The 24,979-nt window shown below is 43.8% G+C and overlaps 1 protein-coding gene across 3 annotated transcripts in view; it reads left to right on the forward strand.

Annotated features, from left to right (window-relative positions):
- Positions 1-17,999, forward strand: part of FAXC (failed axon connections homolog, metaxin like GST domain containing) — a 65,093-nt gene extending 47,094 nt beyond the window's left edge. For all 3 annotated transcript variants that reach the window (XM_080663765.1, XM_080663766.1, XM_080663764.1), the window contains 2 exons: positions 6,241-6,357; positions 17,216-17,999. In XM_080663765.1, the coding sequence (XP_080519891.1) occupies positions 6,241-6,357; positions 17,216-17,505 (407 nt within the window). In that variant the 3' untranslated portion in view covers positions 17,506-17,999. The remainder of the gene's footprint in view (positions 1-6,240; positions 6,358-17,215) is intronic.
- The last annotated feature ends 6,980 nt before the right edge of the window (positions 18,000-24,979 follow it).

The following is a 24,979-nucleotide window of genomic DNA, read 5'->3' on the forward strand; positions in this document are numbered from 1 at the left end:
AGGCCAAAGCTGGAACAATTTGAGCAACAAAATAAATAATGAGAGTACTGGATTATGAGCCACAGAATAAAATAATTATCCATAAGTGCATACTTAACATAAATAAATAATTGAATACATTAGTAAATGAAGGATGAAGTGAACAGTAGACATTTAATCAATACCTGTAGAAGGAATGAGATAAATAAAAAATCTTGATTAGGCAAACACTACGGAAGTAACTGTTTCAGATAACATCCACCAATGGGTGTTAAAACATCAAAGGGCCAAAGTTTGTGGAGAAACAGATTTATACAGTCTCAAAATATCTCTCCTAAGATTATTAATTGCAAAAGGAAAAATAGTACCATGACAGTGAAGAAACCTCATAGACACTATCTTTATCACATGGTCAAGGTTAACATCTCCAGTGACAAGACATGGACATTATGGACCCTCTGATTTGATGCTCTGAGGTGTATTAGTCACGGTTCCCAGAGAAACAGACCAATAGATTATATGAAAAAAAATTTAGTATAAAGATTTAGTATAAGGAGTTGGCTCATGCAATTATGGAAGCTGACAGTCCAAAGGTCTGCAGGGTGAGTTGGCAAGCATGGACCCAGGATAGCTGATGGTGTGGTTTGAGTCTGAAGGCAGGAAAAAGCCCATGTCCCAGTTGGAAAGCAGTCAGGAAGGAGGGGTTCTTTCTTGCTTCAAAGAGAGTCAGCCTTTCTGTTCTAGTCAGACCTTCAACTAATCAGACAAGGCCCACCCACATTAGAGGGAAATCTGTTTTACTCAGTCTACCACTTAAATGTTCATCTCATCCAAGACACCCTCACAAAAGCACCCAGAATAATGTTTGACCAAAGAACTGAGCACTTCATAGCCTAGTCAAGTTGACAAAAAAAATTAGCCACTACAGAAGGGTACAGTAATGCTTCTTTGATATCTCGCCAAAAATACATGACCTACAGGGGGTAGGAGAGGCCAGGGGAAGGTCATTGGGGAAAAAAAGGAGACATATGTACAACTATTTGTAATACTTTAAACAATAAAAAAATACATGACCTGCCGAAACCGGTTTGGCTCAGTGGATAGAGCGTCGGCCTGTGGACTGAAGGGTCCCGGGTTTGATTCCGGTCAAGGGCATGTACCTTGGTTGTGGGCACATCCCCAGTAGGAGGTGTGCAGGAGGCAGCTGATTGATGTTTCTCTCTCATCGATGTTTCTAGCTCTCTATCCCTTCCCCTTCCTCTCTGTAAAATATCAATAAAATATATTAAAAAAAATACATGACCTAATCCTATCTAATAAAGAGGGAATATGCTAATTGACCCTCACGCTATCGCAAAGATGGTGGCACCCACAGCCAATAAGGAGGGAATATGCTAATTGACTGCCTGCCCTCAAAGATGGCGGCACCCACAGCCAATAAGGAGAGAATATGCTAACTGACTGCCACGCCCTCAAGGATGGCAGTGCCCAAAGCCACAAGATGTTGGTGCCCAGTCCCCTCAGCCCTGCTGGGGTGGCAGTCGCCCCCAAGTGGACCTGGCCGCTCTGCGCACCTGCCTCCAGAGTCCCCCAGTTCCCTCAGCCCCCCCAGCCACCCAGGGCTGGTCCAAGGTGCAGGCAAGCCTCGGAGGGTGGCTGCCCAGCCGCCCAGGGCCGCCCGAGGCTCAGGTAACCAGGGCCAGTCGAGGCTTGTGCTGCCGGCAGTGGCAGCAGCAGAGGTGTGATGGGGCGTCACCTTCCCCTGATTGCTGGGTCGCCTCCCACCTCCGAGGGCTCCCAGACTGTGAGAGGGGGCAGGCTGGGCTGAGGGACCCCTCCCCCCCCGCTGCCTCCAGTGCATGAATTTTCATGCACCAGGCCTCTAGTTTAATCATAAAAAGCCTTAGATAAACCCAGATTGATGAACATTTTTATAAAAGAACTGACCAGTATTCTTTAAAAGTTCAAGGTTATGAAAGAGAAGGGAAGACTGAGCAATTTCACAGGTCGAGGAGAAAGGAGGCATGACAACTAAATGTAATGTGAGCTCATGGACCGGATCCCGGAATGGAACAGAACATTCGTTGAAAAACTAATAAAATTTGAATGATGTCTATAGTGCAGTTAATAGTGTATTAATGTCAATTTCCTAGTTTTGATAAATGTACTGTGGTTATATAAAATGTTAATATTAGCAGAAGGTGGTTGAAGAGTATACAGCAACTCGGCTATTTTTATAACTTTTCTGTGAGTCTAAAATTATTTAAAAATAAAATGTTTTTAAAATGCTACCTGCCATTGGGTACTCTAAGGACTTTTTAGTAACAGGATATTTTTATATTCTTTAAATTTATAAATGTTGTATGTGTATACACATATTTTCTATCTACCATTCACTATTTCCACAGATGATAAATTTCATCAGTTTTGTTTGCTAGGACCTTTAAAAAATATTTTTATTGATTTCATAGAGGAATGGAGAGGGAGAGATAGAAACATCAATGATGAGAGAGAATCACTGATTGGCTGCTTCCTGCATGCCCCACACTGGGGATGGAGCCCGCAATCCGGACATATGCCCTGACCAGAAATCTAACTGTGACCTCTTGGTTCATAGGTTGGCGCTCAACCACTGAGCCTCTCTGGCTGGGCTGTTTGCTAGCACCTTTTTTTTTTTTTTTTTTTTAAATATATATTTTATTGATTTTTTTTTTACAGAGAGGAAGGGAGAGGGATAGAGAGTTAGAAACATAGATGAGAGAGAAACATTGATCAGCTGCCTCCTGCACACCCGCCACCGGGGATGTGTCCGCAACCAAGGTACATGCCCTTGACCGGACTCGAACCCGGGACCCTTCAGTCCGCAGGCTGACGCTCCATCCACTGAGCCAAACCAGTCAGGGCTGCTAGCACCTTTTAAAAACTCCGAAACTTCTGCTCCCTCTGTATTCTGTATTCCTCATGGTAAAGCATCTTTTTGTAAACATCCACAGTTCAGCCCTCCTGTTGCTCCATGGGGTCTTTATTGCTGAGATTATGATCCACGAGGCATATTAGGCAGAGCAAAGAGCGCTGGGTTGGAAGTCGGGTACCTGGGTGCCAGCATTTAGCCTGGTTCTGTTACCAACTCAGTGTCCTTCCAGTTCTAGTGTTCTGAGGCCAGTGGCAAAGTTGGGCTAAAACCTACATGTGCTAGCTCATGTATGATTTCAAATTATTATATTTTTTATTATCTTTTCTTTTTATCAATGTCCTATGTGTTCCATTTTTAGGTTTCTGAAGGTTTGTTTTTTTTAAATCAGTTTTTCCTCTTGTCTTGGATTGTACAGTGGACTTTACAGATTTCCCTCAGCATTACCCTGAGACATTTTAGCAATTTGAGACAATTTCTTTGATCCTTTTGATCAGAAAGAAGTTCTCTATCTTTTCCTCTCTGTGAAACAGTGTGTAGCCCTTCTCCTAAGAGTCCATAAAATCCTCTCGTGGTTTCTAGTTGGTGGGCTTCCTCGCATTCAGGCCTTGAATGGGCTGAGCCTTGGCACAGTTCCCTAGGGAGCACTGGCTGGCACACCCCTCCTATCCTTGCAGGATGATGGTGTAAGAGCTCTAGGCCGGGGTCCTTCTGCCTTCTGCATCATTGATGCTAGCAGGGGTGTGGCTGAGGCACGGAGCCAGCAGGATGCACCATTAAGAAGTAACTGATGCTCTTGAGAACAAATGATATACTTGGCTTTTCTTTAAAACTTTTAAAAATATGTTTTTATTGATTTCAGAGAGTGGGAGGGAGAGGGAGAGAGAGAGAGAAACATCAATGATGAGAGAGAATTTATGGACCAGCTACCTCCTGCATGCCCCCTATTGATTGAGCCTGCAGCTGGGAATCGAACTGTGACTTCCTGGTTCATGGGTCGATGTTCAACCACTGGCCAGGCATATACTTGGCTTTTCTTTGTTCTTTTAGCCTACGTAGTATTTTTTCTTTTTTTTTTTTTTTTGGTATTCCCAGTATTTGGGTAGTGGGTTTAGATCCCAGGTAAAGACTCAAATGTTGGATAAGTTGGTTGACAGTGGAAAACACCTAAGGGCTCTAGCATGGACAACTTGCTTGTCCTCCCAGAAAAGACAATTCGGTAGGTCCAGCATGTTGTACTAGTGTGGGTTATTCCCTGGTCCCTGTGGAAAGTAGAGTAGAAATAAATTTTTAAAAAAATATATTTTATTGATTTTTTACAGAGAAGAAGGGAGAGGGATAGAGAGTTAGAAACATCGATGAGAGAGAAACATCGATTAGCTGCCTCCTGCACACCCCCTACTGGGGATGTGCCCGCAACCAAGGTACATGCCTTTGACCAGAATCGAACCTGGGACCCCTCAGTCCGCAGGCTGATGCTCTATCCACTAAGCCAAACTGGTTAGGGCAGAAATAAATTTTTTAAAAATCACCTCCAGCTCCTTGTTGTTGTTTTAGTTTTTTTGAAATTGAGATATAAATGATGTATATATTATAGTGTGTAAGTTGGACCATACGCCTAGTTGATTTGATATATGTATATATTGCAATATGATTAACACTGTAGGGTTCACCAACACCTTTATAATAGCATTGATCTGTTAGCTTGCATTCCCCTCCTAGCTTCCCTGTGTGTTGTCATCAGGTATTTAATTTTCTCAGCTTGCCACTCAGGAACAGAGAAACAGGCAGATATTTGTAGAGTACAGCATGTAGAATCATGCCTGACATGTAGGAAACACCGTATTAGAGTTTGCTAAATAAAAATAAGAAATTACCCTTACTTTCAAAGAGCTCACCATTTAGTTGGAAAGATGAAATGAACAAATGAAAAACAGCCAATATACGGTTCAAGAAATTGAGGTTAATTGGCATTAAATGACTTAAAATTCTATAAGGTTGTTTGTGTAAAAGTGCGATTTGAACACAGGCCTGTCTGAACTAAAAGCTACTGTTGCCACCAGATAAAGTGAACACAGAAAGCTTTGAAGCTGAACCTCGTAAGATGATAGTCTTTATCATATGGAGGGAAGTGGGGAGCACATAGGTTTTGGGGGAGCAGAAAAGGGGTAAGTGCAGCATGAGCAGTAGGAAGCATAAAGTGTCCTGGGGACTGTTCCTTAGATTTACTAGAGAAAGGGAGGGATGTGAAATAAAACTGGAACATGGGTTGGAGGCAGAGTATAATGAGCTTGAATTCATAGTTAAGTTTAGACTTACTTTACAACCCATTTTGTAAACCATTAAAGGTATTTGTGAAAGGGAGGGATATGATGAAAGAGTGTCTTAGAGAGTTACGTTCAGGGGTATGGGATGGACTGGAGATCCAGAGCTAATGTTTACTGAGTCACCCAGATATGGTGCTATGTGCTCTGCATGCATTATGCCATTTACTCCTCACAGCAGCTCTGAGAAATGGGCACCATTAATATCATCTTCATTTCCCAGATGGGAAAATTGAGGCTTTAAGAGGTTAAAGACCAGGCTCCCACAGTGAACTAGGTAGATCACGTCCACCTGTGCTGCCTCTATATGCTACAGCACCTGACGGTGGCCCAGGAGACAAACTAGGCCAGATGTGATAGTCAAGGTGACAAGGCCTGAACTAGGTCAGGAGCGGTGGAAAATGAGAGATGGAAGCAGCAGTGTGAAACATCCTGATTATGGGCTGGGCCTGTAATTTTCTAGCTTCTCTTTATGCAGTGTTTCCCATGGAGCTGGTGGTTAGTGGTGAGAACCTTGCCATGACCAAGGAAGCATCATGGAAAACCTTGCCTCCAAACTTCTTAACTAACTTAGGCCTCTTGTTTTTCCCAAGGAAATGTATTAAATTAATAAAGTGAGTGATGAGTTTGGTGTGCTTGGCTTGGGTTACTTTTGAGATGGTTTAAGCAAACTTCCAGGTGTTCTCAAGCTTCAGTCACTAGAGTTGGAGACGAAGAGGTACCTCCAGGTCTGTGAGTGATCTGTTGTCCTTTTTTTCCAGGAACCTCCTCCCTTATCTGTTTATCTTGACATCTTCCCAGTTACTTCCCTGCTTTGCAATTGTATGGGTTGATATATCACAGAATTGTTCAATTCGTTTTACTTTAGTTTCTCATTTTTTGAAAGAAAGAGGGGTGCATGCATTTGGACTCTGCAGAGCTTTTGATTCACAGTTAAATGAGCACATAATGCAAGTGTGCTGAGTGCCGTGTGACCGTGCGGGGCAGCACAGGCCAGCAGTGACTTCTCTGTTCTGTCTGCTGCAGGTGATAAGAAGTACATCATGGGGCCCAAGTTCTCCACTCTCGACGCCACTGTCTTTGGACACTTGGCACAGGCAATGTGGACCTTACCTGGGACGAGACCTGAGCGGTTGATCAAAGGCAAGCACTACGAACCTCTTCAGGTTTTGAGAGTTGCTGGGCGGGTGCAGGGTAGGGGTAACACAGTGGAGAATTCTAGGCTGATGCCTGGGAGCTTGATGGAGACACCAGGCGGTGGTATCCAGGGCCAGGGTGTTTTCTGTGATCAGGATATGTACGGGTGGAGGAGACACTGGGCTTCTCACCTACCGTCTTGTTCATGTTGTGTGCTGGCAAAGCTGACACAAATCTTGCCATGTCTACACCGGGGCTTTTCTCCCCTCCTTACATAGGGACTTAACACTTGTTGCTGAAATAGGGCTTGAGTTCTGCCTAGTGCCCTTGCTTTGTTGGTCTTCATTATTTGCCTTGGGACGGTGGTAGTTTACCACTTTCTGGTGTGTCTGCTGCTGCAGTAAGCACAGTGGGCTGATGGACTCTGCTCCTTTTGTCTCACCTGATCTTAGATTTTTCACATGTAGGTGAAAGTACACTATTCTGTGTCAGTTTGAGTTCAAAGTGCTCCTTTCTCCTATTTCAGTAGTGTCTGTAGATCAGATAGAGAATGAGGAAAGTGTCAATAAATGTTGGTAAGTCTGATGCTATGCAAAGTTTTATATTAATACTAGAGGCCCTGTGCACGAATTTGTGCACGGGTTGGGGGGGAACCGCGGGAGGTTGGCTGCCGGCCCTGAGGAGGGAGCTGGCCCTTGCCCCCCCTGGGAAAGAGGCCGTGTCTGCTGCCATCCACCCCCGGTTCCCTTTCCCAGTTCAGCCCGAAGGCCCTGATGGGGTCAGGAGAGGAGGCGATGGTCTCTGGGCATGGAAGGAATGGACACAGGACACCGATGTCGCTGTCAGCACCCTGCCACCACATGGTTCCCTGCCTCCCCCCACTCCTCCTTCCCTCGCCACCGTGCCGCCACTGTGGCAGGTGGGCGGCCTCCGGGAAAGGGAGAGGACAGGAGCGAGACAAACCCTTGTGTTGAGGGCTGACTTTCAATAGATTGCAGCGAGGGAGCTGCTCTGCTGTGTACGAAACCCCGGCCCAGAAGCAGGTCTCTGTGAATGGTTTAGCACCAGGGTCTGATGGGGGCCGGCCAGCCAGGGGGAGGGGCCGTGGGAGGTTGGCTGTGGGAGTGCACTGACCACCAGGGGGCAGCTCCTGTGTTGAGCGTCTGCCTCCTGGTGGTCAGTGCGTGTCATAGTGACTGGTTGACCAGTCATTCCGGTCGTTCGGTCATAACAGTTGCTTAGGCTTTTATATTTGTAGATTATTATGTGTACATTTTGACCAAAGAAACACAGTGTTGTATTTCTGTTGTGTGATCTTGGCTGTAATACCTGTCAGAATTACAATTCTAGACTGGAGGGGTAGAAGTAGGGATGAGTGGAACCTGAGCTAGAGATGAACATACATACCTGTGGGGGTTGGGGTGGGGGTGGACTTGGTAGCCAGGAGTAAAATTCATGTTGGCAAGGGGGCAGGGAACATCAGCTTAACTTGGGTTGATGTCAAGGAACCAGATCTTGGCGTGTGTGTGTATATGTGTGTTTGTGCATGTGGCTTGTGTGTGGTGGAGTGGGGTGGTGAGATAAACAAGGTAATGGGGGCCTCTGGGAGAGGCTTCCCTTGCATTGCTAAGTGGGAAATGTTTAGAGTCATCTCCAGTTTGAAGCAGTGCCTAAACAAGTGCCTGAGGGCTGGGGATGTGGGGATCAAGGTTCAATATTTAGGTTTGGGGAAGGGGGTTGACAATAGTTAATCAAGGTGTTTTTGCTCCAACTGACCAGGCTGGGCATGTAGATGAGATCACCAGTGAGTAGAATATAGAATGTTCTCAATTATTTTTGGATGGGTGGAAGGATGGAAGGAACCAAGCAAGGCACAATTGTACATGAACCTGAGGAGGCCAGCAGCCATGTGTGGTGATCATGGGTTGGGTGGGTGGGGAGATTGGCTGGTGAAGGCTGTAGCTGTGTGTTTGTGTGTGTGTGTGTGTGTGTGTGTGTGTGTGTGTGTGTGTGTACTCGTATACACTCATGTGCATGCCCAGAAGTTCAGACCAGGCTATTGGTAATAGGAGTCACTCTCCAGATCCTGCTATTGTGAGGCTGGGGCTCCAGGTACATGACCAGGCTTGGTTGGAATGGTTCAGGCATTGATTGAAGATCTTCTGGACTTCAGCTGAGTGGGGCTAGGGATAGTATGGATTTATATCGAATTTCCTAAATGATCAATGTAGAGATGGTCCTTATCTTGTGATGTGTTGGAACTTACCTAATTTGAATGTTATCATGGTGATATTTATAGCTTTTACAATAAACTTTTTTAATCAGAATTTCCACAGTGGTCTAAAATGTATTGATTTCTTTTAGTTCATTTAGGAGTGTGTTTTACTAGTATATTTACTCTCCTTTCTTGTTACTTTCCACTCCCTCCCTCTGATTCTCTACCACACCACCCTTACGCACCCACTAGCACAGCCCCCACATCTACTTACTTCTATATACACACACCCCATACACACTCACTTGTACACATACTAGTACACTTACACTTCTAGCCAAGCATATTCGCGCATGCACACATGCACGCATGTGTACGCTCAGACACACACCTTATGCATACACACACGCACATCTGTTGCGGTGACCTGTTATTTAGTCAGAAGCACTCAGGAATCCATCATCAGTGGAATTCTCAGATCCTGTAGTATCTATCCCTTCTTGCAGAAATGAAGCATCTTTTGTAATTTATTTCTGACTTGGCCCTTTCCTCTATTACTTTCTGGAAGGACTTGAGGCATTTAGTGTTCTTTTTAGAGGATTGTTCAGCCTTTTTGGAGGATTGATTTTGAGTCCTACCCTGAGACACACACATTTGGGGGAATCTTACACCATCATCTGCAGGGGACTTCTGGCACACAGCTGCATGCACTTTGATTCTTAAAACAGGTTAGTAGCTTTCAGCCCTCCCCAGGGATGGGTGTAGCATGAATTATTCAAGTGCAGAGAGTTTGTTTCCAAATCCCATTTTAGTCATTAGATTTAGGTCCCTTCCAAACCTTTGGATCCAAGCTCCTAACATGCAGGCACACTGCTAATTTGGTCTCACCTTTTTCTGCCTTTTTTTTTTTTTCTGTGATGGAGACTTCCCAAGAAGTAACGAGAGAAAGGAGATGTAGAAACAGCCGAGCCTGGATAATTTAGAACTCGCTCAAACTCAGGAGTGTGAATGGCTTGGGTCAGACAGTGTTCTGCCTTAGCTTTGAAACACCCATGTGTGTGAGTGTATACATATTAGCTTTTTGGTTCTAGATATTGACAATATCCTGCCATAGAAGCTACTTCTGGAGCCTAATGAGAAATGTTTCTTAATTTAGGTGAGTAAAGGGACAGACTATGAATATTCAGCAATTCTTAAAATATTTATGTATTTGTTTATATAGCTAGATCTCTGTAGATATGAAGATATGAAATATTTTTTTACTGGAGTAAGTTTAAACAAGATAGAAAAGTTAAAAAGATAAAAAAACAACTTGTGACCCTATCACTCACAGAGAACTGCTATTAATGCTGTGGTATATGTCCTCATCTTATATCAAGTACATGTATGTCCATATTTTTAAAAATTGAGATCATAATATCGATATAATTATAACCTGCAGTTTTTAAATTATCTATGTAAATTGCTATTAAATATTCTTCAAAACAATATTTTAGTAGTTGTATAATACCCTGTCCTATGACTACATTGTAATGGATGTGATTAATCTTTTTTTTGGACTTGTGGCTTATTTCAAATAATTTTTACTAATACTCTATAGTGAATATTGTATAAATATATACTCCTGCTTATCACTGTCTATTTCCTTACATTTCAAGTTGGGCAATTATTATCTCAAAGGGTATAAGCTCTTGGTCTATATGGCTAAATTGCTTTCTAGAAAGACTTTAGCAGTTTATATTCTCACAAATGTTCGAAAACACTTCAAATTTTGTTCCTCAATTAGGGTTGCATATAATTTATTTTGAAATTTTTGCCATTTTTATAGTCAAAAAAGAATTTTCAGTTTTATTATCAGCAACACTCTTAATGAGGAGTCATATTTGATACATTGATTAGAGTATACTTATTAGAGAATTGCGCGTGGACTTGGGCCCTGTTTAAACAGACACAGAGACTGGAGAGCCGCCCAGGAAAGTGAAAGGGAAGCAACAGAAGGGAATGGGTTCTGCGATGCCTCTGCTCGCCCTGCAGAGCCATATCCAAACCACACAACCTAACGCTGGTTTTCTGAATTTGTAAGAAATACAACTCTGTGTTCTAAGAAAAGCCTTGATCAGCAACTCTTTTTGCCAACAGTTATTTATTGCACCTGGACTTTATTTTTTGCTTATTATCTGAGAGGTTAAAAGGTAGGAAAAATTAAGGATATGCTTGTAAAACAAAGGAGTCCATACTCTTGCTGTGCTCCATCCGGAAGTGTTCAGGAAAGGTGTGGGGCATTCAGGTCCCAGCAAAGGGCTGGCTCAGAGGACTTGTGTGGGTCTTTGGATTTTGAAATATATGAATTAGTGCCCTTTCACTTCAGGGAGATGAGGCAAGGGGCTGTCCTCATTCGGGAGTGTCCTCATTGGGGCATTCAAGTTTGCTACGGACTTTTCTGGGAGGATATCTCAGTGCCCTTCCTGCCCATGTGACAGAATGCTAACGGGAGCAACCAAGAGCACAGCCAGCACCTTGCACAGGTGTGGACTCGGGTGATGCTGAGCAAATACCTGGAGACCAGCTGAGAGTGTGTGGGCACTGGATACACGTTTTCCAAATATTTGCTAGTGAGTGACCAAGGGCTGGGCAGGTGGTGCTGGGAGACGCTGGCAGGCTTCTCCTCACTCGCCCTCCTGTCATGCAGGGTTGGCAGCCCGGAGAAACCGAGGCCTGGGTTCTGGGTGTGGTTGCCAATCTCTTCAGTGTCAAATTGTTCAGAATGTTTCTGAATATGAGAGAAATTGGAGTGACACGGGAAAATAAAAGGAGTCGCTTTGTTCAAAGAATGGTGGGGGATAGTTCCGGTTGAGAAACTCCCAGAGAAGAGCTCTTTACTCTGTGTGGGAGTGTGGGAGTGTGCTCTGGTTAGAGGGCCATTTGGCTTTCTGCTGAATATCCTGTCTAGGTGTTTGGGAGTATCACTGATCACTCATTAGTATTTTACCAATTTATTTTATTCATTTTTAAATTAGAAATGTAACACATGATTGTCACAATACATTGAAAAATACAGGTATATTTTCAAAGATTTTTGACCTTGCCTCATCCATATCCAATACCATTCTCCCCCTCCCCCCCTCCTCTGTGTCTTTCTTTTTTTTTTAAATCTACAAACTTATATACACATATATAGCTGTTTTGATTTGTTTTTACTATTTTAAAACAATGAAATTACATTGCACATATTACTTTATAACTTGATTTTTTAACTTAATACACTATCATGTCTCTTTAACATTTGTACATTATTCTATAGAATTTATACACCATACTTTATCAATCAATTCCTATTGATGGACACTCAAACTCTTTTCATCTTTTTTATCTTTCTTTTTTTATTGACACAATTCGGTATTCAATATCCATATATGTGTAGCATTACATATTGATGCTCCTATTTTAGTAGAATAGAGTACTAAAGGTGGTCTGCTATGTACATTTAAAATTTCAACAGACAGCATCAGATTATATTCCAAAAAAGGTTTTGGCAATTTAGACTTCCACCAGCCATGTAGTACAGTGCCTGATCTCTACATTGATGTTCAGACTTTAATTTTTACCAGGGGATGAAATTGTTATCTGATTGTTGAGTACACTTTGAAAATGTACTTTTCCTATTGTCTCACAAAGTTTACATCTTCATTATAGGCATTTATGTTAAGTCACCCCTCCTTCCCTCCCTTCTTCCCTCCCTCCTTTCCACACACACTATACAGAATCTGTTTCTACTGCCAAGTTTTTCTATTCTTTTGGCTGGTAGGCATGTTGAGTGGGTCCACTGATGGAAAATCTGGGCACAGGAAGGATTGGCAAAGAGAGATAAAGGTAGAACTTAATTACAGATTTTCACTCTTTTTATCAGAATGGGTGTGTGAGCTCCCAGTCCTTGCTTATCAAAGCAAACCCTTTCTTAACTTCATGATAGAATAATCGCTTCTTTTCTGACAAGTCATTTTGAAGTCAGCATCTTATAATTCTTTGAGACCTCAGAAAGAATTACAGAAAAATACTCTGTGACAGATGGTGCAAAGCTGTTAATTCCCAGGCCAGGCTGCCAGCTCCCCAGTAGAGGGGCAGAGTAGAGTCATAGTGAAGGGCTCAGAGCCTGGGGAATGCTTGAGTTTGAATCCTGGCTCTGCCACTATCTAGAACTTGACCTTAGTCAAGTTAATTAATCTCTCTGTTGCAGTTTTCCCATTATAGATAGGGATAATAATGCTTCCTGCCTCATACAGCATTTTTGCAAGGACTAAGAGAGTCAATATGACTTCAACAAATGAAAAAAGCACATCAAACAGTGTCTGATACACAGTAAGGACTATATATGTATTTGTTATTCTTACTTTTATTATTGCACAGTGAAGTGCTATTAATGTTGCACAGTCATGAAAGGGGCAGGTCTTGGGAAGGAAGGTAAAGAAACAGGCTGTAGAAAGAATAGCCACAAAGGAGTGGACAGACTCATGGATGGTGTAGATCTTGTGGCTCTTGTGACCAGATTATGACTTTCTCGCAGCTCTTAGGGAATGCACTTGGTTAAGGCAAACAGGGCTGTCCCCAGGGCTTGCTGTGAAGTGACTCTAAGTCATTTGTGATGTCTCCCCACCACCTCCTTGCTGATGCTTCCCCATCTTTATTCAACCCTTGGCTACCTGTGACTGGCAGCAATACCTGGTGAGGTGTGTCTCAGGACTGCTTCTTTGAGGGAGAAAACAGGTGGAGGCTTTGCATGTCTTTCCAAAGGGGACAGTGAGATTGGCTTTTCTGCTTCTGGCTCCTTAGTGTGTGCATAAAAATCTTTGAGTAGGGAGCAATCCGAATGGACTCTTACATAGTGTGAATTGAGCTATTATGATCTGATAGGACTGAAAATGGTACCCTGGAACCAATACAAGAACATCCTATAAAATAAAAGCCTCATATGCAAATCAACCAAATGGTGGAACAAGTGGTGGAATGACTGGTTGCTATGATGCGCACTGACCACCAGGGGGCAGATGCTCAATGCAGGAGCTGCCCCCAGCCCGCAGGCCCCTGGCCAGCCAAAGTGGGTGCCAGCGGGGGGAGGGGGACCTGATCGCCCCGCCAGTCGCCCCACATATCGGCCCTGATCACCAGCCAGGCCTAGGGACCCTACCCATGCACAAATTTCATGCGCCGGGCCTCTAGTTGGTTTATAGGCTTCATGAAGCAGGGAGGTTTGCTTTATTGTGCTTTGTAGGGGATATGTGTTTATTTAAGCAGAACAGCAATCAAGATTTGAAAAATTTCGCCCAGTTGGTGTGGCAGCTCAGTGGTTGAGCATCGACCTATTCGATTCGATCGAAGAGATCACTCTTCCATTCCCGGTCAGGGCTCATACCCAGGTTTCAGGCTTGATCCCCAGTGTGAGGCGTGCAGGAGGCAACCGATAGATGATTCTCTCTCATCATTGATGTTTCTTTCTCTCTTTACCTTCCTCTCTGAAATCATTAAAAAATATATATATAAAATTTTTTTGAAAAATTTTAATGACATGGGAAAATGTTTGCATTAATGCTAACAGGAAGTAACAGTTAAGTCATAATAATAATGCCAATAAATACATAGGAAAAAATACTGAGGGAAATGACACCAAAATGTTAATTGTGGTTATCTTGGATTGATAAATAGATCTTTTGTGTTTTCCTTTTTATTATTTATAGTTTCTCTATACAGAGTTCTAATTTTCCAAAGTGGGAATATGTTATTTTTTGATAGAAAATAAAATAGAGTAGTTATAGACTATAATTAATAGACTATTTATACAGAAACAACCTAATTGGCCTGTGATAGAAGATTGAAACTATGGTGCATCTGTATAATGAAATGCTATGCAATTAAAAGGTGGTGATAGTGTGAAATTGAGAGATTTTAATTGTATGGTGTTAAATGGAAAAAAGTAGGATAGGTAACAAAATATATAGTAAATGTTATAGAGCAAATGTAAATATATATAAATACTATATAAAATTCTGGAAGAATGTAAATGAAAATATTATGGAAAATGGGATTATTGATAATTCTTTTATTTTTTTTGTTTATCTATATTGTCTATTTTTTGGCAATAAAATATGGATTACCCACCTACACAATAAGTGTATATAACTTTTAAATATATATATATTTTAATTTAAATTCTTTATTGTTAAATGTATTACATAAGTCTTCTTTTCCCCCCATTGACCTCTCCCCAGCTGCCCCCAACCCCCAGCACATGCCCTCCCCCCACCCCCCAGTCTGTGTCCATTGGTTATGCTTATATGCATGCATACAAGTCCTTAGGTTGATCTCTAACCCCCTCACCCCCCACCTTCCCTCATAGGTAAATATATTTTTACTAGTGGCCTGGTGCATGAAATTCGTGTACGGGGGCGGGGTGGTGGGTGGTGGGTAGGGTGTCCCTTTGCCTGGCCTGCACCCTATCCAATCTGGGACTCCTCAGGGGATAACCAGCAGTCAGACATCCCTCTCACAATCCAGAACTGCTGGCTCCTAACCACTTGCCTGCCTGCCTGATTGCCCCTAACTTCTGCCTGCCAGCCTGATTTTCCCTAACAGCTCCCCTGCTGGCTTGATTGCCCCTAACCACCTCTGCCTTGGCCCTGCACCCAGGACCCAGGATTCCCTCCTCCAGCCGACCACAGGCACCCGGGATCTGGGCTTCCCTCCCTCTGGTCAGCCATAGGCTCCCAGGCCGGCTGCAGCCGCAGGTGATCGTGGGCAGGTGGCTTTGCCTGGGCTGCAGCCTCAAGTGCTGGCTCCCGGGACTGCAGGTGGGCGGCTTCTCTGTCTCCTGGGCCACAGCCAGCCGCAGGTACTGGTGCCCGGGACTGTGGGGTGGGCGGCTGCTCCGTCTACCAGGCTGCAGCCAGTTGCAGGTGCTGGCGCCTGGACCTCAGGTGGGCGGCTTCTCCGTCTTCCCTGGGATGCAGTGTGGGTGACTTCTCCGGCTGGCTGCGGCCTGGAATCATGGGGCAGGCGGCTTCTTCGTCTCCCAGGCCGCACCCAGCCTCAGGCGCTGGGGCCCGGTTTCTCCGTCTCCCCTAGGACATGGGGCAGGCGGACGTGAGGCTTCTGCTGCTGGATGCGGCCTGGGATCACGGGGCAGGTGGCTTCTTTGTTTCCCTGGCTGCAGTCAGCCTCAGGTGCTGGTGCCCGACTTCTCCGACTCCCACAGGTCTGGAGTGGCTGGGGGGTGGGGATGCTGCCATCATTTCAGGTTAATTTGCATACTCACTCTGATTGGCTGTTGGGTGTAGCGGAGTGACGGTAATTTGCATGTTTCTCTTTTATTAGTGTAGATTGAGGGAGAGCGAGATAAAAACAGTGATGAGAGAGAATCATTGATCAGGTGTTTCCTGCACCCCCCCACTGGGGATGGAGCCTGCAATCCTGGCATGGACCCTGACCAGGAATCGAACCATGACTTCCTGGTTCATAGGTCAACGCTCAACCACTGAGCCATGCTGGCCGGGCTTTATATAACTTTTAAAAAGTAAACATCCTAAGAATATTTTTAGGGCAATGAAGTTCTATAAGACAGTGACAAATTACATATTTATAAGCAATGTTGCCATCTGGTGGATTAAAGGCAAAAACTCACCCTCTTCCTTCCTCACTTGAAATTAGAAAAGGAAAGCCAAATATTATGTTGTGTTTCAGACAAATGCCTGGATGATTTTAGTAATTTAACCATGTTTCTTTGATTCACGTGGAAAAGAAGTAGTTCAGTCATTGAATGAGAACCCAATCGTGGGTGCAGCTGTGGAATGTAATTTAAAAAATGAAAAAAAAAAGCTACTTTAGTCAGTACACTCATCCATAGAGACAATTCTGAGTTATCCATTTGACGGATTATTTAGAGCAAAGTTTCTGTCCTAACATAACATTTGTTAACCACTTGGCATAGTGCTCAGCCCATAATAACTCTACAAATATTTATGGAATGAATGATTACTTCTGGCTGGTTTAATCCAATTGACAGTGTATTTTCATGGACTATAAATTAATTTACATATGAACCAGTTGAAGCAAACATAAAATAATAACATGCTTCACAAAGCCAAATGATGGTAGTTTAGCTGCTATTTCAGATAAACTACCCATCCCCAATTTCTCATCACCATAAAACTCACTCCTAAATTTCATCTAGCCCCTCGCTGAATTTACCTTTTCCCACTCACCTTTCTTATTATGTGTAGAAAGTCTAAACATTTTGACAGTTCCTCTGTGGGAAATTTTTTAAAAAAGTATATTTGATTGATTTCAGAGAGAGAGGGAGGGGGAGGGAGAGGAGAAAGGGGAAGGGGGAGGGGAGGGGAGGGGGAGACGGAGACATCACTGATGAGAGAGAATCATTTATCGGCTGCTTCCTGCATGGCCCCTACTGGGGATCTGAGCCCAAAACCCAGGCATGTGCCCTGACTGATAATTGAACTGTGATCTCCTGGTCCATAGGTCGACACTCAACCACTGAGCCACACGGCCGGGCTTGAAAACATTCTCCCACATTCCCCAGAAAGCCCAGCACAGGCAGATTGCTGGCCCTGAGAGCTAACCCTGGCTGTCCTTGCCGCCCTGCAGGTGAGCTCATCAACCTGGCCATGTACTGCGAGAGGATCCGGAGGAAGTTCTGGCCCGAGTGGCACCATGACGATGACAACACCATCTACGAGTCGGAGGAGAGCAGCGAGGGCAGCAAGACCCACACCCCTCTGCTGGATTTCAGCCTTTACTCAAGGACAGAGACCTTCGAGGACGAGGGCGCAGAGAACAGTTTTTCCAGAACCCCAGACACGGATTTCACCGGACACTCGCTCTTTGATTCCGACGTGGACATGGACGACTACACAGAGCACGAGCCGTGCAAGTGACACAGCCTCGCGGGCCCTTTCTGCTGGAGCTGCCGCCGCCTGGGTCGGGGTGGGTGCCCAGGTTGAAAGCCACCGGAGCTGGGAGGAGGTCTCCATGCCTGGCACCCTTCTCACAGCGACTGGCCGAGAGCAGCCTTAGTTCTCTTTTGAACACAGAACCGTTCAGATAGCTCCATTGCAAACAAACAGGCAAACAAACGAACAAAATGTCAGCATGGTTCCTGAAATCCATTTTTGTTTTCATTAGAAAACTAATATTGTGAGGTGGACCAGGTGCAAGGGCAGGTTTTCCTCCGATGGTGTATGTTGATCCTCTCCAACCTGAGGGCTTCGTTGTGAGGTGAATTTTTGAACATCCTCCATCCACCAGGGTTTGAAGGAATGAGAGATGTCAGAAGAAAACTGTAGGAGATGAATGTTCTGTGGCTGTATTTTATGTGTGTGTATTGTATGTTGAGGTATAAGTCAAATAAAATCCATAGATATTCAGTGAACACCTACTATGTGCAAAGCACTGTGCTAGGTGCTAATCAGTATATGTTGTATCCTAAGCCCTGCCAGTGACCAGCTGTGTGATTTTGGGCAAATCTCTTAATTCTTGTGTGCCTCATTCCCCCCACCTGTAAAGTGGGGATAACAATACTCTCCACCTACCTACCTCACAGGGGTGTTGTGAGGATTCATGGGGTTCCATGTGGCGCTCTAAACCTCTTGGAAGAGGTGTGACATAAACACAACATTTTATTCTTTATTGTGCTCTTCATACATTTGAAGATTTGAGGGCAAAGGAATTCCACATCCAGGCAGTAGCCACTGCAGTCCCTCCAAAAAGCTGATCAAATCAAACACACAAAGGCATAGCCAGGACTCTGTCATCATGCCTCTTGGTGACCTTGCTTGAATTGAAATCTTTTGTTGAAAGAAAAACTTGGACATATTTTTACAAATCATCAACAGCTACAAATGGTCTTTAATTATGTCTGTTTGCAGAAACGTCTTCCTTCCATTGCCTGAACACACCCTGGGATGTGCCCTTGGCTGATTCCTGAATGTTAAGTAGTTTGATTTATGTGGCGGGAATAAAGTTCAGGAACATGATGGGCTTAATAGAGGAGAAGGGGAAAGTATTTGATGGATTTTTGTAAGCAGAAGCTAGCCAACTTGTGATGTCTGTTTGAAAACGAGGAAGGAGAAAGGATCATGTTACTAACATCAAAGCACTTTGTGCATTGTAGACTATGCAGTTTTATTAATGCACCTCTTCTGGTGTTCTCAGTCGTTGCCCAGTGAGAGGAACGCAGTGCTGAGGACAAATTTTAACGTTTCTTAGGGATCTCCCATTCATTCCCTCCCGTACTCCCACCCTCCCCTGAGAGCCCATGAACTCTGTATTTACTGAGGCCCTTTATCTCAGAAGACACTGTTGTTGTTGACTTAAAACATTTCCAGTGATATTTGGGGTGAAGATCCTGGGGTGGCAGCCATGGATTTGGGCTAATAGAGTCAGTGTTAAGATTTGCAGCTGGAAACTAAACTGCTTTGCTTCTGATCACAACCAACTGGTGAGGTAAGGACTATTCATTATGGGGTGGAAGAGGCATTTCTTGAAAGACAGCAATTTCTTCTGAGAAGTTCATGTACTTTACTTCAAAAAGACTCTATGAATATAGCTTTTGCAAAAACAACCCTCAAATACTGAGGATGCATAAAGAAATAAAGGGAGCGAGTTTTTGAAGCTGTTTACCATTTAAGCAACTGTGTAGGGCAAGCATGTCAAAGTCGCGGCCCACGGGCCACATGCCTCATTTATTTGGCCCGTGTTAGCCTTTGAGTTTGACATGCTTGGTTTAGGGGATATGGAACAAGGAAGAAATGTTGAAATACCCTAAGTTAGAAATTCTTATTCTACAGATAACTTTATTGTTGTATCTTATCAAAATGATTCATTTTGAGAGGACTGTTTGATGCCTAATGAGAATGTGGTGAAGATAAGAATGGATAAGCCTATTTTTTATTTTTTTTGTCTTCAGTATCATTTGGGAGGACTGTTTGCCTCTCTTTTCTCTAGCAAGTGTGTCCCAAGGCCAGCTGGAGGCAGTTCTGTGTGACAAGGGAAGCTCCTGTCCTGAAAATGTGAATGCGATGAACAGGTGGACTGTGGGCCTGGCTCCGCCAAGACTGTCGCCCTTTCTCCACCCTCAGCTGGAAAGACTTGTGTTTGAAATTTTGTCTATAATTTATCCTTCCTGTATAGCACTGTTGGATGTATCTTCACTACAAGAATGATTAAGTTACAAGTCTGTAGATTCACATATGTTCTTTATTGTGTTGTACACGGAGAGCCAACATTGAGAGTGAAGTTATGACACAGTTGAGTCTATCCAGGTAACTCCCATAGGAGCTTGAATGGACATTGTACCGGGAGGCTTGGGTGCTGCCCTGACAGCTCATGACTAGGTCATCAACATTTTGTAGGTGTAACTTGATTTGGAATCCTAGAAGGCACCCCCCCCCCGCCACCCCCGCTTCCCCAGTATATGTTATGGCAATGAAATGACCAAGACAAAATCACTGTAGTGGGGAATGACTTAGTCTTTATTGGGAGGGCTTTAATTTTATGTGGTTCATTCTTAAGCTATCCAGATTTGAAGTGTTTCCAATTTGATGAACAGGTGCTATTTATTACAAAAATTAACATAAAAAATTAGGGGACATTTTGGTCATCTGGCTCACTTGTTCAATTTTTGTTTTGTTTTGTTTTTTACTGGTTGGTAACTTAAGGAAGTGGCTCTTTGATGCTAACATGGTGTTGGTTGGACAGAAGACCCAGAGGCCACCAGTCCTGTGTCGCCTCTCATTGTGAACATAAATTCTGTCTATCCGCTTCTCTTCGCCCTCCCTGTCCCGACTCATCAGGATTAATGAGCGGCAGTAGTATGTTTTGTATGAATCAGAGTAGATACAAGGACAATATAAATTTATTGCAGAATTGAACTATATTGTTAGAGTTTAACATTTTGTTGTAACATAATGAATTGTGAATGGTGACATTACCAAGGCCACGGGCTACCCAGAAGACTGATCACAGACTTAGAGCAACTGGGCCGTGAATCACAGCAGCTGTCTAGTCCTCAGGTGAACCCCTCCTGTGGGAACTGGGGTAGTAGGATGTGCTAGAGTTCAAGAAAGGAAGTGTTGAGGATTAGCCTCATGGGTCTTGCTTGGATTATTTGAGAGTGAGTGTTGGATCATAGAAATGTATAGCTAGGCATGGATTATCTCTAGAAAGCCCCTTACAAGAGAGCCCTGAGTGCATTATTGGCTCAGTGTCACAAATATTTATTTGTAGGGCAGGACCAGAAACAGATCTTTCACCTTGCCTTTGATGGTTCTTGGGATTAACCACTTTGACTTGATTTCCTTTTAAATACACACTCTCTAAGAGATCACTCCTAGATGTCCCTAGAACTAGCTCATCCCAGCCTCTTGGAGAGTGCTGGGCTCTTCCACCCTTTTCCCCAGGTCTGTTCAACCTGGTCCAGACCAATTCAAGAGACCTCTCTTCAGTATCCACTCTGTGCAAGGCACCGCTAGGCTCTGTGAATGATACCAAGATGGACACCCAAGTCACCAGTACTCCTCATTCTTTGTTATGTATCTTTGAAAGCATCCACACCCATATGCTCACTATCCACTGAACACCTGCCCTGGCCTGGCCCTGGGATGCACACTGGATTTAGAGTAGTGAACAGAACAGACATGGCACCTTCATTTCAGGGCATCCTCTTCCGGCTAGACCTCTGCAGTAGCCTCTTGCACATGCTTGGCCATTTCCCTGATCCAGTCCCCCTATCGCCATTAGGTCAATCTTTGTAAAAAGCTCTGGCCCTCATGGGGTGCCATACTGCTTCAGGATGAGGGTCACTCCTTAGGGCTTGGTATGCTCACCTCTTTGTTGTTAATCCTCACCTGAGGATATTTTTCTATTGATCTTTTAGAGAGAGTGGAAGAGAGAGGGAAAGGGAGAGAAAGATCGATGTAAGAGAAACACATCAATTGGTTGCCTCCTGCACACACCCTGACCAAGGCCAGGGGCGGGGAGGAGCCTGCAACCGAGGTATGTGCCCTTGACTGGAATCGAACCTGGGACCCTTTGGCCTGCAGGCCGACTCTCTTTCCACTGAGCCAAACTGGCTAGGGCCTCACCACTATTCACCTTGTCTCCTGGGCCCCTTCCTGTAAGCCACCCAGGTTGGCTCATTTGCTGTGACCTGAACATGCCTTGTGTGCACCCACTCTGTGCCTCTGTCCATACCAGTCCCTCACATGAAACGCCGGCCCTTCCTCTCCACTGGCCCAACTCATACCCACTTGTCAAGGCCCAGCTTCATTGGTTCTGCAAGAAGGCGTCTCAGCTCACAATCTAGAAACACAACATTCATCATATCCTTCCGGAAGGCTGCATGGGAAAGGTATGCTCAGAAAGGGGCCCCAGGCTAGGAAGTAGTGCTTTCAAATGAATGTTTGCATCAGGGACTCCATCGCTAACCTATGAAAGTTACCCTTTTCCCAGAAAAATACACATGTGTAAATATATATAATTTACATATAAGTTTAGGAGATTCAGAAACCTTTTTAAATTATCTGTGGATTTCTTAAGGGGTTCAATGACCCCAGTTGAAGAAGCTTTCTTCTAAAGAGTTTTTAAAACTTGTTAGTGTTCGTTCTTTCTTGCCTTAAACACATCCAGAGAGGAGAAAAATAGGAATGGGATATGCAAGCAAAAGTAATCTCACCCTGGCCCATGTTGCTCAGTGGGTAGAGTGTCGGCCCATGCACTGAAGGGTCAAGGTTCGATTCCCGGTCAAGGGCATGTACCTGGATTGTGGGTTTGATCTTTGGCCCTGGTCAGGGTGCATGCAGGAGGCAACTAATTGATGTGTCTCTCTTGCATCAATGTTTCCCCCACCCCTCCCACTCTCTGAATATCAATGGGGGGGGCGGAGAATCCTCAGATGAGGATTAACAAAAAATAAAAAAAGTAATCTTTATTATTATTCCCATTGATTATGTTCTGAGTGACAGGGAAGGAAGGAGGAAGAGTTGGCTTACATTAATTGAAAGAATATCTTTGTTTTGACAGATTAGGCATTTTGAAAGTGACAGGATTTTGTTGTCACCCTGTTGTCATGTATCTTTTAACCATCCGAAAGGTCTACTTACCAAAATCAGTTCAGGGCCAGGTGAGCTTCATGTGAACCCTGAAACCCACCACTTCTGCATGGGCAGGCTGACTGGCCTGGGGCTGAGGTGGAGGGAAGCGGCTGGATTTTCCCTCACAGGAAAAAGGTCTGCACATGCAGGTTTTCCTGTATTCATTTGCTCATTCATTCATTCATTCATTCATTCATTCAACAATTGTTGAGTGTATTTTCAATAAAAGGATGGTGACTTAGGTTCCTCCCTCTCCTCCTCCTCCTCTTCCTCCTCCCCTCTTTTTCCTCTTCCCTTTTCTTCTTTCTCTTTCCTTCTTCCTCCTTCCTTCTTTTTCTGCTTTTTTACAGGGTGAAGTTATTTTTGTTGCTCCTGACTATGACCCAGGTTGTCCTTCTTTACATGCGGTGCTGTTTAAGTTAAATGAGAACTGATGGTAATACATTCAATGGCAAATACATCTGAGTCTAAATGCTGAGCTCTGGCCACCCAGCTTAGCAGGTCTAGGGGTCAATTGTGTGGGATTGTGGAGTGCTTGACTTTTATTCCGTTGCTTCCAGTGGTCTGGGTGAAACTCAAAGTTTCACCTTGGTGAGTGGGGCAGGAGGTGCCTCTTGCCTGCAGAACTCCTGCCAGTGCCAGGATTTTTGACATTTGAATTCTTCACCAGAAATTTAGGAGCCAGCCACATATGGGCCATGGCCCTTAGAGGTGGTTACAGAGAATACTGAAAAGCGGCTGATTTGAGGCTGACTGTGACCACCTCAGTCATTCTGGCTCTTGCCGAAGCAGAGAACTTGTCTCCAAACCAGTGCTCTCTGAAACTGCTACTGGCTGGACCATGACAAATTAAGGCGCTCAAATTTCAAAAGGACTGACTGTTGCCCCAGATTGTAAATTTGTACACAAATAAAGGGGATCATTGCAACAATAAAACAAGTAACTTATGGATGTGGTCTAGCCAGTACCAACCCTCCCTGTCATTCCAGTGGGGAAACACGTTATCCAGAGCGAAAGATTGATGCAGTGCTTTGGTGTTCTGCACACAATTAAATATTTCAGCAATGAACTTGATGTCTTTTTTGACTATTTAAAAATTGCTGCTGTCCCTAATTATAGCTTTAAATATTTTTGAAACAATTTAATAATTGTAGAGCAATATGTATTTATGATAATAGTTAATTTATGAAAAGTAGTGTTACTGTGGCTGATTCACCTCCCACCCCCCATTGGCAAGCATTTTTTTTTTTTTACTTGTGGCTCTGCAATTGAGTAACTTTTATTTATTAGTAACATTTACCCCCCCCCCTTTTTTTAGTATTTTTAAAAATTACCCCATAGCTTTGAAAACAGTAGGTTTCAGCTCCTGAATTGCCATGTTAATTAGCATTGGCTAAACAGATAGCAAAGGGAACATAATATAATTGCCCACTGGAGGGCTAGAGAAGAGAAATGCTTTGGATATTTACTAGTACTACCTCCCTTCTCATAAAAAAACCAATCTATGGACTTTTCCCCTCTCATAGTTATTCAGAATTGGAAGAATTCTCTCATACTTGCACTGTCCCTCAATAAGATCTCACATCTGGCTTATTAAAATATACACCATGTCCAAATGGTTGTATTTTTGTCTTTAACAAGTTATATCTGAAATTATTTTTGCAGCAATAAAACTAAAGACAGTGCTCAAATTTTTGAGGGATTTCTGCTTCATTAGGGGCGACATGTTTGTGTGACTCTTGTCAAAGTGATTTTACTTCAAGTAATCAGTCTCATGGGATTATGCTTATTGTAAACATATGTTTTTCCCAGTGATCTGCATCATGCAGGGTGTCTGACAGCTCAAATGTTGATGAAGAAGGTGATGGCTTCTTGATAATGATGGTTGGGAAGATGAGGATCCCAGTCTTTCATTTGGTTGTATTCAAATTTCACTGCGAAGAGGGAGACAAAGAAAATGACAGATGCCAAAACCGGTTTGGCTCGGTGGATAGAGCGTCAGCCTGCGGACTAAAAGGTCCCAGGTTCGATTCCGGTCAAGGGCATGTACCTTGGTTGCGGGCACATCCCCAGTGGGAGGTGTGCAGGAGGCAGCTGGTCGATGTTTCTCTCTCATCGATGTTTCTGACTATCCCTCTTCCTTCCTCTCTGTAAAAAATCAATAAAATATATTAAAAAAAAAAAAGACAGATACTGGGGCTTCACGCAACCAGGTGGTATGGCTGGGCTAGAGGTGTGTCAGGCACACTGAAGTTTTCCA

Source organism: Plecotus auritus (assembly GCF_963455305.1).
Source record: "Plecotus auritus genome assembly, chromosome: 4".
Classification (NCBI taxonomy): Eukaryota; Metazoa; Chordata; class Mammalia; order Chiroptera; family Vespertilionidae; genus Plecotus; species Plecotus auritus.